This window comes from Lytechinus pictus, chromosome 11 (assembly GCF_037042905.1).
Source record: "Lytechinus pictus isolate F3 Inbred chromosome 11, Lp3.0, whole genome shotgun sequence".
In the NCBI taxonomy this organism is placed as follows: Eukaryota; Metazoa; Echinodermata; class Echinoidea; order Temnopleuroida; family Toxopneustidae; genus Lytechinus; species Lytechinus pictus.
Window position 1 is genome coordinate 3,089,625 of NC_087255.1, and position 17,496 is coordinate 3,107,120.

The 17,496-nt window shown below is 36.5% G+C and overlaps 1 protein-coding gene across 1 annotated transcript; it reads left to right on the plus strand.

The window, feature by feature from the left end:
• The first annotated feature begins 662 nt into the window (after positions 1-662).
• LOC129270679 (NADH dehydrogenase [ubiquinone] 1 beta subcomplex subunit 7-like) lies at positions 663-10,803 on the plus strand. Its single transcript, XM_064106513.1, has 3 exons — positions 663-849; positions 4,381-4,549; positions 9,557-10,803. Exons 1-3 carry the CDS (start codon positions 738-740, stop codon positions 9,654-9,656), a joined length of 381 nt encoding a protein of 126 aa, XP_063962583.1. The 5' UTR covers positions 663-737; the 3' UTR covers positions 9,657-10,803.
• Positions 10,804-17,496: the final 6,693 nt, after the last annotated feature.

A 17,496-nucleotide genomic window follows, 5' to 3' on the forward strand; every position in this document is an offset into this window, starting at 1 on the left:
CTGGTTGTCCAACAACTCTCCTTCACCATTTCTTTCCGTTGTGTCATCGTTATGTCCTCAGTTTTCAACTCGACTATGACCAACTACTGCCTATGCAACTACTATTCTTAATATGCCATTGTGCTGTTTTCCAAGTTCCAAATAAAAATAAGTTTCCAACATTTTGAACGTTGTGTCATTTTCAAAAGTCCTACCACTCTCCAATAAGCAGGGGCGTCGATCCGTTTTCAGATTGGGGGGGGGGGGGGGCCGGGGGCAAAATCATGTTATGTTCACACTTCCTCTCAACATTCCACCCCCATATAAACGAAACAGGCCCGGGTCTCTAAATAACGCCATATATACAGATATAATTAGGAAACCACTCGCACCAAGGATGAATAACTCATTTGATGAAGGTGATACAATTAGACCTGTTTCAAGAATTAATTATCCTGTAATATTCAATTTGTCCGTTTTCATCATTTCATTTGCAAGGTATTTTTTATTATTTCTTTATTATTATTATTATTATTTTTTTATCTTTTTTTTTTTTTGGGGGGGGGGGGGGATTGATAAAAATAGCGAAAAAAAAAAAAAACATGTTAAGAAGGACCAAACTTTGACAAAGAGATGACCCCCCCCCCCCAACAATACGGCTCAGTGATTTTTTTTTATATTGCATGCAAAAACACTATTGACTTTGTCGATAGGGGGCGTACTTCGTTTTTGTTCAATGTGCATGAGAAAGAAAAAAAATGGGGCAGATGTGGACTGCTTACATTGCCAATCCTGACACAGCACCAGATCTACACAACATCCCTACTTTTGATCCAGAATATGGATTCCCAGATGGAAGGCCAGAGAGGGGTAATGCATTGCAGTTAAACTTTTGAATGATTGAAATAAAGCTGTCGTGCACTAGGAATCTGAGCCAAGCAAGATTCACTGCTGTGGGCTGCCGGTTGCGCCCCGATGGTCATGACGGTGTGGCAGCCCAGCCTGCAACGTTTATGATGGTGGTCCCCAAGACAAGTCTGCGCACCTAACAACTAGCAACTTGATTACGGATTTAATATGAATTTCTTTTTGTTTCACAAAATATTTCGGATAATAATGTTCCTTATATTATTATGGGTTAGTGTACCAAATATCTCATTAAAAATTGAAAGAAATATTAGAATCTGTAGGCCTAGATCTATAGTAATTAGTATAGGATTTTCTAGACTAGACAGCTGGCAGCCGTCTGTTTCGAGGAGTTTTTTAACATTTTTAAATTTTTTAAATTTCCCCTATCATACACAGACGGCTCGCTATTGTACAGCCACCATTAGGGGACTTACAATGCAAAATTCCCCCGTCGGGGCTCTTCAATTTTTGTCTTTAATGAATCAAACTTTTGAAAATTAACGCGACCGAAATGCAAATTAAATAATATTCCCTCTTTTTTTGGCCAAGGTTAGTATACTAATACTAACCTCGCAATACGTGTGAGTGCTCTTGGCATTAATTGCCAAAAAACGGGAAAAATCAAGTTAAAAGGAACAAAAACAGTGACTTACCTCGGCTGTCGCGCAACTTCACTGCCCTGTTTTATCCGAACTTAATACACATAAACATGGCCATTGGCATTGAGTCCCCTGTACAGATCGCGCTAGAACTTCGGTCTCTGTATTTGGTGAGTGAAGCCAACAGAGTTCAGCTGAACAACCAACATAACAGAGACCGAAGCTTTTGGTCTAAAGATTTTCTTGACTTGGAAAATCCTCGGGCAGTCATTTTTCAGATTGAAAAAAAAAATGTACCCCATGTCTGCGCCCCCATTCACTTTGCACACGATTCAGGGATTCTGATGAGTAAGGCTGCATTGTAAGGCCGTCACATGAAATGCTAAAAATTCATTATTTTTCCACTATTTTGAGTCAGATTTTTTAATGAATATCTGTCTATGTACATGTAGGTAATTAGGTATGTGACAAAAAATAAAAATCATGGAATTACATTGTAACCTAGTCCAAGGGCTGAAAAAAAACACATTTAAAATGGTATATTAAGTTAACCATTAGGCATTACTCTAGGCCAAATATTAAGAGAGTTATGATTTTTTTAATATTAAAAATAAAAAATGTGTGACCGACCGTGACCCAAAAAATGTTTTTTAACAAAATTTTACAAAATATTCATTTTACTCTATAACTGAGTAAAAACAGGTGATGAGAAAGGATATCAATATTTGTCTTAATTAATTAGTAATTATCAATTAGTAAATTGATATGTTAATCGTTCATAAACTCATTACCGAACACATACAAGCTAATTTCCTTAATATTGTTTGGAATTTTTTGACAGGAACTTCTGCAACAACACATCTTCTAAATAAAAACTTTCAGAATGATAAAACATTGAATACTTACAGAAAGATCTCAGTATTGCAGTATTTGATAAATGTATTGATTAGTCATTATCAATTAGCAAATTAATTAGTTATCTATTAAAAATCTCACTGCTGCCAAAAAAAAAATCTGGGCCTATAGTTATAGCGACCAGAAACTGGCGAACACTAGTTGACGCCATCTACGTCTTCCTCCATTCACTCATACGTAACATTTTTCGACACACACCGTGCGCTAGTCCAACGCACTCCGTGCGGGCTGGAACAGTGTACCGTTATATGAGTAAATAGGAAAAGCCGTAGATGGCGTCAACCAGTGTTTGCCAGTTTCTGGTCGCTTTAACAGATGTTTTTATTGAACAAAATTTTGATGTCAGTTTCTACTCTGTATGAGCACATGATTTAATGCAGGACCTAGAATTATATTATTTTTTGGCCTAAATTTGCCTAAGTTTGCCTAATTAAATGATTAATGACATCCCAATTATCTTACAAAAAAAATACTGAAAACAAGCTAATATTGTGTAATGTGTATATTTATATTCATCAAAGGATGTAATTACTAATAATAAACAAGTAGACTCTAGATCTAAAAGGAAATAATAATCCAATCAATGCGATGCACAAACCGCTAGCATAACCCCTCTGAGCCAGTGCACCCATGCCAGGGCTCCCGGCGACACTGCACTCATCATGATGGTCGTGTAGCACGCAACTCTCGCGGCAGTTTGCTATTCCTGACAATCAATTTTCAGATTTGATTTATATTCACCACACACCAAGAAAATATATTCAACAAGCTGTTAAAATAGGTTTAAAAACTCAAAACTTACCTTCATGGCCGGTCACGATGGTAAAGACAACATTAGACTTTCACATGAGCCAAATCCAACTTCCATGCGTCCGATTTTCAAAATTTGACATCGAGGCGAAGGGGATTTTTTTTCAGCTACGTCATCAGTGAAAATAACCCAAATCGGCGAGAAACCACCAAATCTACACCCATTTAAAGCCACCCCTTACAGAGCAACCCAAGCTCGTTTTGAAACCGCTGCCGCAGTATTGAGATCACATCACGCGATAGTCACGTACCTAGACTATATGTATTGCATGTGTTATTGTGTAAAGTCTGTGTAGACTTTGGGGAACTTGCCATACAATAGTCGCATGAAATGATTTTGCACACGAAAAGCAGATCTATAGGGCCTGTAACACAAAGCTTAGCAATGATTGTAGAATAGTTTTCTACTTTGATTCTATTGACTATAATGTACAATCAATCTTTAAAAATCGAGTGTATGATTAATCGTTAACTTTTGTGTTACCGGACCCGAATGATGCGTTCCCGAGATTTGCGAAAACTCGCTATTATGTATTAATGAGGTCATATCTCAGGCCCCCATGGACCGAATTGCACCAAATTTTGGTAGTGGGGGGTTTTCATCATGCGCTACCAAAATAAGGTCTCAAAAACGCTGAAATGCAAAAGAAAGGTTTTTTGTGACGTCATCATTTAGGTACCGTACTCTATAAAATGGCTGTTTTTGACTTGTCATACGGCCAGCGTAGGAGAAATGTGACTGTGCACAGCATAAGCGTCACATTATTATTCATTATTAAAATGCACCACTTGGCTGGCAGAATCACCCCTCCCCCATAGCAAAATAGAGTAACAATCAGTAACTTGGAAGCCTCAGTCTCACCAAGGAGTTGGGAGTAAAAACTACCTAGTCTAACATGATTCACAATAATCAATGACTCCTTTGATTTACAGGAAGCAAAGAGGAGTGGGGAGGGGTATTCTGACTGAGTCTCATTATATACTGTAATGTAAATCTTGTAAAACATCAATGAAAATTCACAAATATTTTGTCTGTAGCATTGGTGTTAAAGGCTTTTGGGCCACTCTCCAACAATAAATGTACTTGTACTTCAAATCAAATCCCCTTTTATATATATTTTCAAAATATAAATTCAACTGTCTTTTCTTGCATTTTTTTCCCCTACAGAAATGGTCGCTACCCAGGAGGAGTTGAATGCAGCTAGAGTACCCATGGACAAGCGGGATTACTGCGCTCACTTCTACATTGCCTTGATGAAATGCCGTAGAGACAGCTTCCCAAACATGCTCAACTGCAAACATGCTAAACATGACTATGACCATTGTCAATATGAAGAGTGAGTATTATATGCAATTTGACCCATCTTCATGAAAATGTCCTAATCTCATCGTCTAATCTAAAACCAATTAGATTGGCTGAATATTACAGATAGCTTATTTACATGTACCAGTTGATGAATTTAGTTGTCAATTAATAAGATTGACTGAACTTCACAGATAGCTCATAATATGAATAGACTTATGACTAGTTGATGAATTAAGTTGTCAATTAATAAGATTGAACTTCACAGATAGCTCATATTATGAATAGGCTTATGACCAGTTGATGAATTGTCAATTAACCCTATAGCACCTACAGATTCCTATGCATAATGGCAATTACTCACTGGAGGAAACAATAAAACAGGTAATAAGTAGGCATTGTTCCAAACGAATTGAAATATTTTTTTATAAATTTACTTTTGTTCATTACAAGTTATATTTATTTTGTAGCATAGGACCTGTTGAATAGAATGGTACATGGCAAAGTTCAATCAGATGTACGAATATTGACCTTTGACAATCGTTTGCAGAGCGAGAAGAAAAAAAAAAAGTTCGGGTTTCAGCCGCCCCAGTCCCACGCCTTCAAAAAAATGTAAAGTATCACTGACAGAATACTAAAGTTTTCGCCAAATCTTGGATCAAATATGTCAAAAATTAATTCCAACTCACATCTAGATGTCACTCAGTGTGATATCCAACGTTTTGATGAACATATAGCAAGGCCCGAGCTTCTTCGGCGAAGTAAGTGGTTTTCCGAGACATGGACGCAGCCATCTTTGCTGAGATCGACTGCGCAACAGTCTGGAACTTGCTACACACCGATGCATGTCAATCGGTTTTTCTCTATTATACTCAATAGGAGCATACACTTTTCTATGCAGATCTATGCAGATTTTCTATGCAGATCTTTTCTATGCAGCCAACCTATACGGTATGCACACGCAATATTACCACGGTAAATCATAGACAAGAGATACTATAGCGCAAAGAAAACGTACGGGCGGTTAAGGGCGGTTCAGTGTGTAATAGGAAGGGCGGTCTCGGGCGGTTCAGGTGCTAAAGGGTTAATAAGATTGACTGAACTTCACTGATAGCTCATATTATGAATAGGCTTATGACCTGATTTGTCAAGTAGTAAGACAGAGATAGAGGAGACCTTCATGTAGACACTCTTTTTGACAACTTCAGATTTTGTTTAAGACTGTGTGTAACAACTACAAGCATAGCTTTTGAAATTGCCATGTTATCTGAATAGAAATGACCAAGCTAAATAGCTGATTGATACTGTATGGGAATGTAAGCCCAATCAATCACAACTTACAATGCCCAGCCAAGGTAGTTACAGTGTGCAGAGCACTTTATTATATGCCCGCCAACGGGTCAGGACGTATTATGGTATCATGCTCGATGTCCGTCCGTCTGTTAACTTTTCCTTGTAAATGCGATAACTTCAGTTTAGCTTAACCTAGACTTTATTTTGGTGTGTATGGTACTAGAGAGACAAGATTTCCTAGAGGGGCAAATAAGGATACCAGTTTAAGCCTCCGCATCAAAATAAACAGAGTAGGGGAGACCGGGGTTAGTTGGAACATTTTTGACAAAAATGGCTGTAAAATCCAAATAGATTTTATTCGAGAAACAATAAATATATCAGCTTGAAGCACCCCATAAAATTTTTAACTCTATTATGGTTACTGAAAAAATCTACCTTGAACAAGACCATCGCAAACGTTCCAACTTACCCCAATACGGGGTAAGTTGGAACATGGTATGGGGTAAGTTGGAACACTGCATGGTCAATTAAGAATTATACTAAAACTACTTAAAACTATATTACATGGTTTTAGCCTATTTGCTTTATTTTTTTCAAGTTCAAAATATTTAAAGTGTGGATTTGTTGAACTTTATGTTTTCTATTATACAGCCACTCACGCAAGCAGACTGTGTAGTAGAATTCTGCATATTTGGGTGCGTTCGATTTTACATGCAATTAAGTGTACTATCAGCAATTTCATGTACTTCTACATCAAATTAACAAGACAAAAATTCATTGTTTGTATTTTTCATTAATTAATTATGCAAATAAGCATATGAAATTTGCCCTAAATTTGTTTTTTTGTATGTTCTTGCCTATTTATTAAGCTAGTAGAATGCTAATTTTTGGTGAGAGTATCAATTTTCACATTTATAACAAATATCCACCAAAAATTGCAAAAAATATAATTTCTTATGTATTTTTTATTATTAGGTGATCTGTCAATCGACAGATCAACTATTAATTTCGTACGAATTTTCTTTTTTATTTATTTATTAGTTTTCTTTATTTTCCGCCCTTTTCTTGTTAGCACAAAATCTCCATATCTACATGATCAATTATCTTCAGAATATCATCAGATATGGGGACGTATCATGTGATGTGTATAAAACAAGTTCAAGGTCAAATAGTCATCATGACATCATCTAGACGCCATTTTGTAAAATCACGTTATCAATCATATCTTCATTATCAATCGTAAAAAATTAACAATATTTACATCACATTAACTTCAGGTCAAGGGTCAACTGTCCATGTCATTAAAGGTCATATAAAGGTCAAGATGCGTGCGTACGCGCGCGTCAAAATTTCAAAATGCTCAAAATCACTTTTTGACCAAAGTAGAGTACGAATCAGGTCATTTTAAGCATTTCAAAAATTTGCACGCGCGCACGGTTACGCGCGCGTTCTCGCGCGTAACGGCATTATAGAGCATAGGGTCGCCATTTTCTTTATACCAATGCATTGATAATATAATTCTGAATAATTTGATACCTTGATCAACCTTTTACGACAAGTAATAACGGAATAAGCCTCCATCAAAGTTTACAGCACGCACGCGCGCACGCACTAACCATAGACAATATATGTGCAAAAACATGCCTATACAAAATTCATTATAGCTCTTTAGATAGTCCGTTGACCCCCGATTTTTTTTTTCATATTCCAATAGTGTATAGATGGGTGATATGATTTCATGTCACATTTGACCCTTAATTTTATCATGACGTCATCAAAGTGGCGTCGAATCTCAAAATTACCACTTTGCTACCTATGACGTCATCATAGTTATGCAAATTTGACACTAACTCCTCAAATATTGGCCAATTTTCGCTCAGTTTTCAATATATTGTAGCTGAGGACATATTATTTCTAATTTTAAGTCTATCTTTTCTTTTAAAGGAATGGATCATCCTGAAAAATGGCAAGTTATAGAGGCATGTCATTTTCGCTCATTTTGTGTGCAATCTCTATGGGAAATGACTTTTTCTCAAAACTGGATTTTACATTCTTCTATTTCGCGAGCCATATCTCCATTTCTTTTTGTCGGTTTTCTCTGAGCTTGGAGTATGTTGTAGCTGAGATTGTAAGCTATTGCAAGTGTGGTCTCCATTTTCCAATCAGATGCCGAGATCATGCCCGTATTTCACTTGCAAAATTAGATTTGAGATCCTCTCAATTTGCTATGTGTAAAGTCTATGGGAAATAGTGCCTATGTGTAAAAGTCTATGGGAAATAGTGTAGCTCAGTTGATAAGGCATCAACCTTGCAATCTTAAGGTCGAGGGTTGGAACCCAGGGGTGAACATGAATTTTTTTTTTTTCTTTCTTTTCAACATTTCACAAATGGTCCTTCATAACCATTACAAGGTATATAAGTTAAAACATTGCACAATAAAATAGTTTTAAAAATCCTTATAATATAACATGTACATGTACCATGTGTATCATTTACATCTATTTTCCAAAGTTTCTCATTTCTCTCTTTTCAAGAGTATTCATCATGTTCTTTTTGTAATAGAAGTTTAGTTTTCAATATGATCATCGTATTGATGTCAATAAACATGCTGATTGTCTTCGTGATCATGAAATCAGAGACAGATCACCTAATTCGTCCTCATGACGAATTAAAATTCTAGTTTTTATTTGTATTTCTTTGTTTTTCGAAACCTTTGTTTTTTCCGATGAACTTTGTCGGGACTCTTTTGCGTAATAAAAAATAGCATAAAATAAATCTATTTGAACCAACAAAAGTAAAAAATAATCATACATTTATGACTCTTGGTTGAAAACACAATTTGCATTGACCTTGTACATGGAATCACGTTTTTGAGCAATTTTGGGTCCAAATATGCACGTACAAAATGTTGCGTAATTTCGAACCTGCGCACACAGGCATCGCAAATTTGGTCTCAAATGATGCGCAAGACTTGAAAGTAAAAAGTCAGCGAGCAGTGTAGTACAAAAAATTCGCGTGATGGCGTAGTGACAAAATTTCTCGAGGGGGGGGGGGCTCAAATTGACCCCCCCAGTTTGATAAGGGTTAATATTGCATTAGGGGCCTACAATGCACACTCAGACACCTAACTGATAAACAAAACAAGCATGGTATACAATACATGTTCAGAAGAGTGTGAAATACTTTATATATTTTTTTCTCATATCCAATGTTTTTATTCATAATTATGTTTGGGATAAGTTGGAACATGTTCCAACTAGCCCCTTCAATTTTGTTCCAACTAACCCCGGAGGCCCATTTGACGTTTATAAGCTTACAGCACAAAAAAGGCATATTTATAACCTCATTTTGTAGCTTGGTACAAGTGTCTATTATACCCCCAAACTGGCCAACTTGATCTATAAACTTCTCTGAGATAATAAAAAAATTCTGAAAGAGAAAAAAATTACCCAGAAGGTCAAAAAACAAAAATTCCTTTCTAACTTCACCAGGCTTGTTGCACATGTGTTCTCTGTAATATGGTGGATGGCTGTTGATAATGACAATAAATTGAGGGCAGTATTGCAGAAATTTATTTAAAGACGTTAAAGAAAATTACAATGTTTTAACTTACCCCGCGTTCCAACTAACCCCGGTCTCCCCTATCACGTAAAGTCAGACATACATGTATCACAATCAGTGGGACTACCATGGAAATGATAAGTTTTTATAATTTGTCAATTTTTTCCTTTTGTTTAACTCTTTACAGCTTTGTTCTCAGGATGAAGGAATACGAGAGGGAAAGGCGGCTACTTGAGAGAGCCAAGAGGAAGAGAATAATTGCAGAAAAAGAAGCTTTAGAAGGATGAAAAATCTCCTGAGGCTGCTCAAAATTTGTTTGAAATATGACAACAGTCACATGAATGCACAGGTGGTGTGTGTAGCTTTGTAAAATAACATTGATAGTAATATTGTAAGACCAGAATGCTTTAATGGAACTTTCATTAATTTTGTAGCCTAGTTTCCTTGCAACTGATACATTATGAATTTGTACCCTGAGCTTTTATTTTCCTTGTTTTTTGCAACGAAAACTATTATGAAAGTTCCATGTGGGCGTTGTCAGTTCTTGGTTTTACATTATTACAGTTTATCTTTATCTTTATACAATATTGTGGGTTATCCCACATCAAATTACCTCCAATTACTCCCCCCCCCCCCCAAGTGTGCAAGGTTTGATGTTATTACATGACAGAAAATATGTTAATAATTTATTCATGATTTGTGAAGCATCTTTGAAATATTTAATGAAGAAATATCCTTTGTCTAATACTCTAATTTCTATGTGCATGATTTATTTGATATTGACTCGTCAGAAACAGAAATGATATTGATAAATACTCTGGTTTGATAATGATCTATTTGCACAATCAAGTAAGAGTGGGATTTAAGACTTGGATGAAATATTTAAAAAGTTTAAGGTATTTCACCAAAAAATCTTTGTAATCCATAAGGGTTCCTTTAACATTTGCAAAAGCTAGCATGTTATGCACATCTACTATTCAATCAGGATATGAAAGATAGGCATGGGCTGTTGATTAGTGTAATGACTTTGTGATTTAGTCAGTTTGGTTATTAATGGATTACAACATCTTATTTCATGATTGATCGAGATACACTGCAAAGCCCTTTGAAGATTGTGATGATGAAATGTGAAAGTACAAATTAGAGTAAAACACTCCAAGATTGTTCCTTCGTAATCTTTGGTGGCCCCTGGGTCCAAGGACTCATTATTATATTATCTGGGAACCATTTTGTTGAAGTTATCACTACCTAAATTGTAAACTCTGACATTTCTGTGAAATCCTTTGTTTGGCTTGTTTGACTTGGCAACTCATGGTAACTGTCAGAGCAAAAGGTCCATGTGATGTCATCATGATACAAAGATAAATATTGGTGTAATAACTAGAGTTTACAATAAATTTAACTGTAACCTTGAAAAAAAGGATTACAATAATACTTCCCATTTTGCTTGTGTATTGTCTTGTTAGTCTTTCGATGTGAAAAAATATAATTATTTGATCCCAGTGTTACAAATGTTAGCAAAACAATGCTTCAATTTGTGTTTGTATTTTGAGAATTATCTGTGTCTCTCATCAAAACCTTGGGATCATTTCCATCAGACTGGTTCAATAAGACTTGTTTCAATTTTCAAAAGTGATTGCCCATTTCCCTTTTCAAAGAAATTAAATTGCTAGATGTAGAAAGATGTGAATATAATATACAGTGAAAGCTGACATTGATGGCGGTGATGTTGATGATCTTTGTTTTTTCTTTGTTGTTGTGATGGTGATCTTCATTATGATTGTGATTGATTAATGTAAGAAATTATGGATGACGATGATGCTGACAGTGATGGTAGCGATGGTGCTCTGATAATTGATAGCGATGGTAGATCGCCAGCAATCATCTGCTAGTATCATCTATCAGATGGTGATGATGGTGGTGATGATGGCGGTGGTAGTGATGATCATGATGGTGGTGGTGATAATAATGGTGGTGATGATGATGAAGGTGATGATGGTGATGAAAATGCTGCTGGTGGTGATGATGTCACCATCATGGTGGTGGTGATGAAAATGCTAGTGCTGGTGGTGGTAGTGGCGACAATGGTGGTGGTGATAGTGATGATGATGATAATGGTGGTGGTGATGATCATGATGATGGTGGTGATAATGGTGGTGATGATGATGGTGGTGATGATGATCATGATGATGGTGGTGATGATGATGATGGTGGTGATGAAAACGCTAGTGCTGGTGGTGATGATAGTGATGATGATGATAATGGTGGTGGTGATGAAAGTGGTGACCACTCTTTTCATGCCCAAGGAGTGCCCGGTTTCTTTATTTAGTGCAAGTCTGCTTCCTTCTGCAAGTGCATAATTAATGAAAAAAAATTGTGAAAATAATCCTACGTGCCTTAAGTTTCACGAGTCATGTGAGTGGGGTAGATAGTACACAGCGAGGGGGGGAAGGGGGGCAAATTTAAAAACTCACATCTCCAATCTGCTTTGAATGCAGCTAATGATTATTGCCAGAAGTGGCAATTAACCGTAAATACTAGCAAGACTAAAATCGTTACATTTTCTCAAGGGAAGGTGAGAAAAATACAAATTTCAATTTTAGTGGTGATGTTTTGGAGGTTGTGGATGATTTTATCTATATTTAAGTATAATGGTACGTTCAAATAAACACACTAAGCAGGTATCCCAGGCAAGGAAAACTTCTGGGCGCTCCACTTTATTAGGTCATATCAGTTGTAAAATGATTGGATTTTGGCTCAAACTTGTGCCAGGTGAGGACAAGTACACTTTCTTGATTTATAGCTTGGTTTTTAATATGAACAAAGATCCAACTATGCAGTTCACATCAAAATGGATGAGCTGCATATCTACACAGAAAGCAGGTTTTGGTAATGAAACTGATTGGTTTCTAAAAGCCTCGGAGTTGCGTTTAAAGGATAAGTCCAATCAAGATTGGCATGCAGCAACATGGTCAAATCATATTTGTTCAAACTAAACTCCTCAAAAAAAGTTTGGAAATCTGACTTTGATCAATAACCCCTCCTCGGTTTTATTAAACATTAATGTGTTATTGATACCAATGAACATTTAATTCTCTTTAAAATGATACCCTACATGATATGATTATGGTTCACATGGAGGTGCAGTGCCTTGAAATGGGGGGCAAGGTCAAAATTCAAAAGTTGCAAAATTACACATTATTGAAAGTCTGTTCTTTTTTCCGTGGTAATGAGCAGTGGCGTAACAGGCGGGGGGGCAACTTGCCCCCCCTGGCCGATCTCACCGGGAAAATACAATAAAAACAGGAAAAAGAAAAAAAGGAGGGAGAAAGAAAGGGAAAGGGGAAGGAAAGGGGAAAAGGAAAGGAGGAAAGGGAAAGGTAAAGGGAAAAGTGAAAAGAAAACGAAGAAAAATCACTTTTTTTTAATGGAAAAGGAAGGAAATCGGGAAAATGTACGAAAGAATAACATTTGAGAAAGAACAAATCATTCCGAAATAGGCCTATGTAATGCAATAGCACGGTGGGAACTAAATTAAAGGATGACAAAATGGCAAACAATAGCGGGAAACAAAGGTAAAATGTAATTAGTCAAAAGCTAAATTGGAAAACAAAGAAAAGGGACAAGAAAAAAAAAAAAAACTAGACCGGGCTGCCGATGATTGAAATAAAAGAGCGGGAAGAAAGATGGATACAACAGTGCATACAACTGCATACAACATTGTGCTATAAGCTTGCTAAATTTTATGCAAAAAAGCTACCGGGGCTTTGCCCCAGACCCCACGCAGTAGGGGCTCTTCATTTATAACCTTCAAATTAATGGCTCTATAACGCCCCCCGTTCAATCACTGGCATACAGGCGCGGAGGGGGGGGGGTGGTTCCACAGCCAAGAGGAAATAAAAGAAATTATAGGAGACAACGTAAAGCGAAGTGAATGGAAACAATAAAATGTGTATTTTGCTGAATATAATGGAAAAATCTATCACATAATTAGAATTTAATTTAAATAGGATTTTTTTTCCAGCTCGCTTTGCACGCTGGCAACTTTTTACAAAATTTTCCCACATTGCTTTGTTTTGCCCCCTTAAAATATTTGGTTCATTACGCAACTGGGTTGAATAAATGTGTTTTGTAAAAGCTCTATTCTGTATATGCCCTTAATTTGATTAAAATAGCGGCAATCTGCGAGGTTTAAATGGCTTTGATATCAAAAAGTTCCGGGGGTTCCGCCCCGGATCCCAACCGCATAGCACTGAGTATGGAAGGGTTGGACCATGGCCCCAGAAAGTTCTACAGACAAGAACAAAAAAAGGAGGAAAGAAAAGCAAAGGAAAAGTGTAGGATATGAATTTATTTACTAAATATGTCAAAAATAGCTAAAAGTTAGATTCTCATGATAAGGTAATTTTTTTTCTTGCTCGCTTCGCTCACTCTTGACTTATATAAAGCATTTCTTTAGTACATGTGCTATACTGCGCCCCTCGTTTTTTTTTTTTTTTTTTTACTCTTCACGCGACTGCCGCAAAGAATCCTGTTCACAGTGGCGTACAGACCCCAAAAAAAAAGGAATCTAAAGAGAGAAGAGTGAAATATATTATTCTCTGGATATCATGTCAAAATCTATCACAAAATTGGATTTTTGTATTAAAAAGGTCAAATTTTTAGTACATGTGCTATACTGCGCCCCTCGTTTTTTTTTTTTTTTTTTTTACTCTTCACGTGACTGCCGCAAAGAATCCTGTTCACAGTGGCGTCCAGACCACAAAAAAAAAGGAATCTAAAGAGAGAAGAGTGAAATATATTATTCTCTGGATATCATGTCATAATCTATCACAAAATTTGATTTTTGTATTAAAAAGGTCAAATTTTTTGCTCGCTCGCAACTTTTTTTAAAGATAAATTCTGCCTGATACGCAATATCTGGCCTTCTCAAAATAGTCGCCTCATTACACCATTACGCCTGTTCATACCATGATATGACCGGGAAATTTTTGGCTCTTGCCCCCCCTGGCCACCGACCCCTGTTACGCCGCTGGTAATGAGTTAGTTTCTCAGTAGTTTCTTTTAATTGTTTTCATGCACCTTTACATCAACATTAACGTGGAATCAAACTCACCAATGCACAAGCAAACACAACCAAAAAACAAACATGCATGGGTATTTCAAACCACGACTCAAAGTCTCAAACCATGTTATCTCACAAAACCATCACTACAGAAGCAAGGGTTTGATTTGAATGGATTTTCCTCTATTGACACAGACAAAAGAATCATGTTCTGTAATTGACCCTTCATGACCATTTCTGCTCGTTTTGCAGCTTTTCAATTCAGACCTCATCCAACACTTTTTTAATCCTGCTCTTTTTGTGATGGCATGATCATAACAAGTATGGTATCATTTTGAATGATGTAAAATATGCATTGTGTGAAATTGGGAGTTGGGAGAAATTAATTGCCAAACACACATTTCAAAAAAAATTTAGGGGTTTATAATATATGAAAAAAAAATTGGGTTTTGAGATACATTTCCTAATTTTAAGTGACACCGATGCAACTACATTAAGTAAATTCGGATGCAGGTCTCATAAGTTACCCGTCAATAACAATCAATTTTCTCGAGAATCAGTGAATGATGATTTATGTACATTATAATCGCTGAAGGAAGTTGGAGATGAGTTCCATTATTTATTTGTGTGTTATTTTATTTGTGTATTCTTGATTTATTTGTGTGTTCTTTCTTTAGTAAAGAAAGACAGATACCCAAAGAATATTTTATAAGACCTTGTGCTTAGGTAGATTGTTTAGTCTAGATAAAAGGTGCCATTAAAATAGTAATGTTGTACATGTACTTCTCTAAATCATTTATTGATGAAAGGCTTTTTGATACTTCAGTTTACCAGAGTGAATTTAACTACATGTACTAGAAGTGGTTGGGTGGTAAACAACCAGTGCGTTTTAGACACGGAAATAAAAGGGGAAAGCTGATCATGCATGGAGAAGTGTCGCCCGCGATTGTACGCAGTCACCTGACTGCCGCCATCTTGCTAGTCCCTTTAGTGTTCATCTACAATGCAAACCAGTGCGATTTCCTTGTCATTTGCTCCATAAAATAACTACACGAAACGGAAATATGTCTGTGTTTTCTGCATTTAACTGCACCAATATACAACAGCAATGATGTGGAAAGACATTTCACATGTGTTTATACTCAACTTTTCTGTAAATAATACAAATTTTCCTAGATCATTCAGAAAAACTATTAAAAAAAATGTAGTCCCACATACTGCAGAAAGTGTTGGAAATTGACTGTCCGTGTTTCAGTTTGGTTTATTTTCATATCTTGCAAAATATTAAATTCCTATAATTATTTTAGTATTCGGCAAGATTAAAATAATGGTACAATAGTACGATATTACTTTATAATTCAATAGACATTTAAAAGTGGTAATATCATTTTAAGTTGCAGACTAGTCCAGATGCTGGACCTTCGAGATTTTGTTTGGTTTTTCTCCACACACTGCGCTCTAACCACTGTTCGCTTTTCCTACACACTGCACTAACCCATTGATCGCGCGATCCCCAAATTTACCCTCGGTAGGAGGGTAAATTTGGGGATCGCGTGATCAATGGGAAAAGCGAACAGTGGTTAGAGCGCAGTGTGTGGAGGAAAACAAAATCTCGAAGGTCCAGCATCTGTGGACTAGTTGCAGACTAGAGATGCACACATCAGGGGCCACGGAACGGTTTTCAAAGTGGGGGGGCTGAGCCAAAAGTGGGGGGCTGACCATGCTAAAAATCACAATCATATGGTAATTTTTACGTTTTTGTACAAGGTTTTGGAAAAAAGTGGGGGGGCTGAAGCCCCCCCAGCCCCCCGGTTCCGCAGCCCCTGCACATGAAGGGAAAATAAAAGCAGTGCTTGTATTTTAAAGTTTCATCATAATATCAACTCATAAGTATCATTAATTTGTTGTATTATATTATTTAAAAAATAGAGAGAAAATAAATATGCTTTAAAAAACATACAGGAAGAGAGGAGAATGAGTGTGGGCTGCATATTTAATAGCAACATTTTAAAAGCCCTGTGATTATACTAAATGGTCATTTTGGTACCGATATTTTATTTTACAAGCAAAAACAGAGTTTACTATAAAATGAAGGATCCAATATATGGGTCATTACTTTTTTTTTTACTTGGCAGCCCAATTAATGGGATGGGGTAGATCAGCGGCATCAGCCACTGGGTTGTGGGTAGAGTAAAGTTTTATAGTTTTACTATACTTGATGTGTGGCTGTTCCTATTTATGTTGAATTTAAGATCAGAATAATTCATAAAAGCACTCGTTTGACGTTTTATCTGATATAAAGCATTGCCCGGGAAGCGGGGGTGGTGGGGTGCTTCAACATGTTGGATTTTCCTGGGGGGTGCTGCATGTATAGGCAGGTATTCCGGTATGTGTTAAAAAATTGAGAAATGTAAGCAAAATTATCAAGATTAATTTATTTTTGAATTCGTTTTGCTTGTCAAATTTCTCGGGACCGAAATCAACTTCATTTTGTAGTGAGCCTTTTTTTGTTGCTTTTTTTTGTGCACCAGTCAGCACCCCTTCTAAAATCATTCCTAGGGTCCCGATATATATAGTCATGATTGATTTTTACATTTAAAAAAATTATTCATGATATTGGAAAAAAGAAAAGTATACTAAAAGGATACAAAATTGTCTTTTTTAGTGGCGTGATTCGCCTGAAAAGTTTGTGCTGGTGCCATTTTTTTTTTATTAAACAAATCTTTACCCCCCTATCCGAAACATAAGTATGGGTTGATGCCCCTGATGTTGACAATATTACGTACATGCATAATTTACATGTACCACACCCCAAGTATGTAAATAAACAATCTATTCAAAATGTCAATATCAATTGTTCAGGAGTGTACACGTACTTTCAAATCAGACTTAGCTCAGTGAACTGCCCCCCCCCCCATAAAATAATAACAAAAGCAGGAACAGAATAAGACATAGGCCTATAGTGAGAACCCCGCCTGTAAGCAGAAAAATATTATTTCAGAAGCAGTATAAGGCACAGACAGCTTGATACTACCTTGATATAATCATCGCAGTCTTGATCT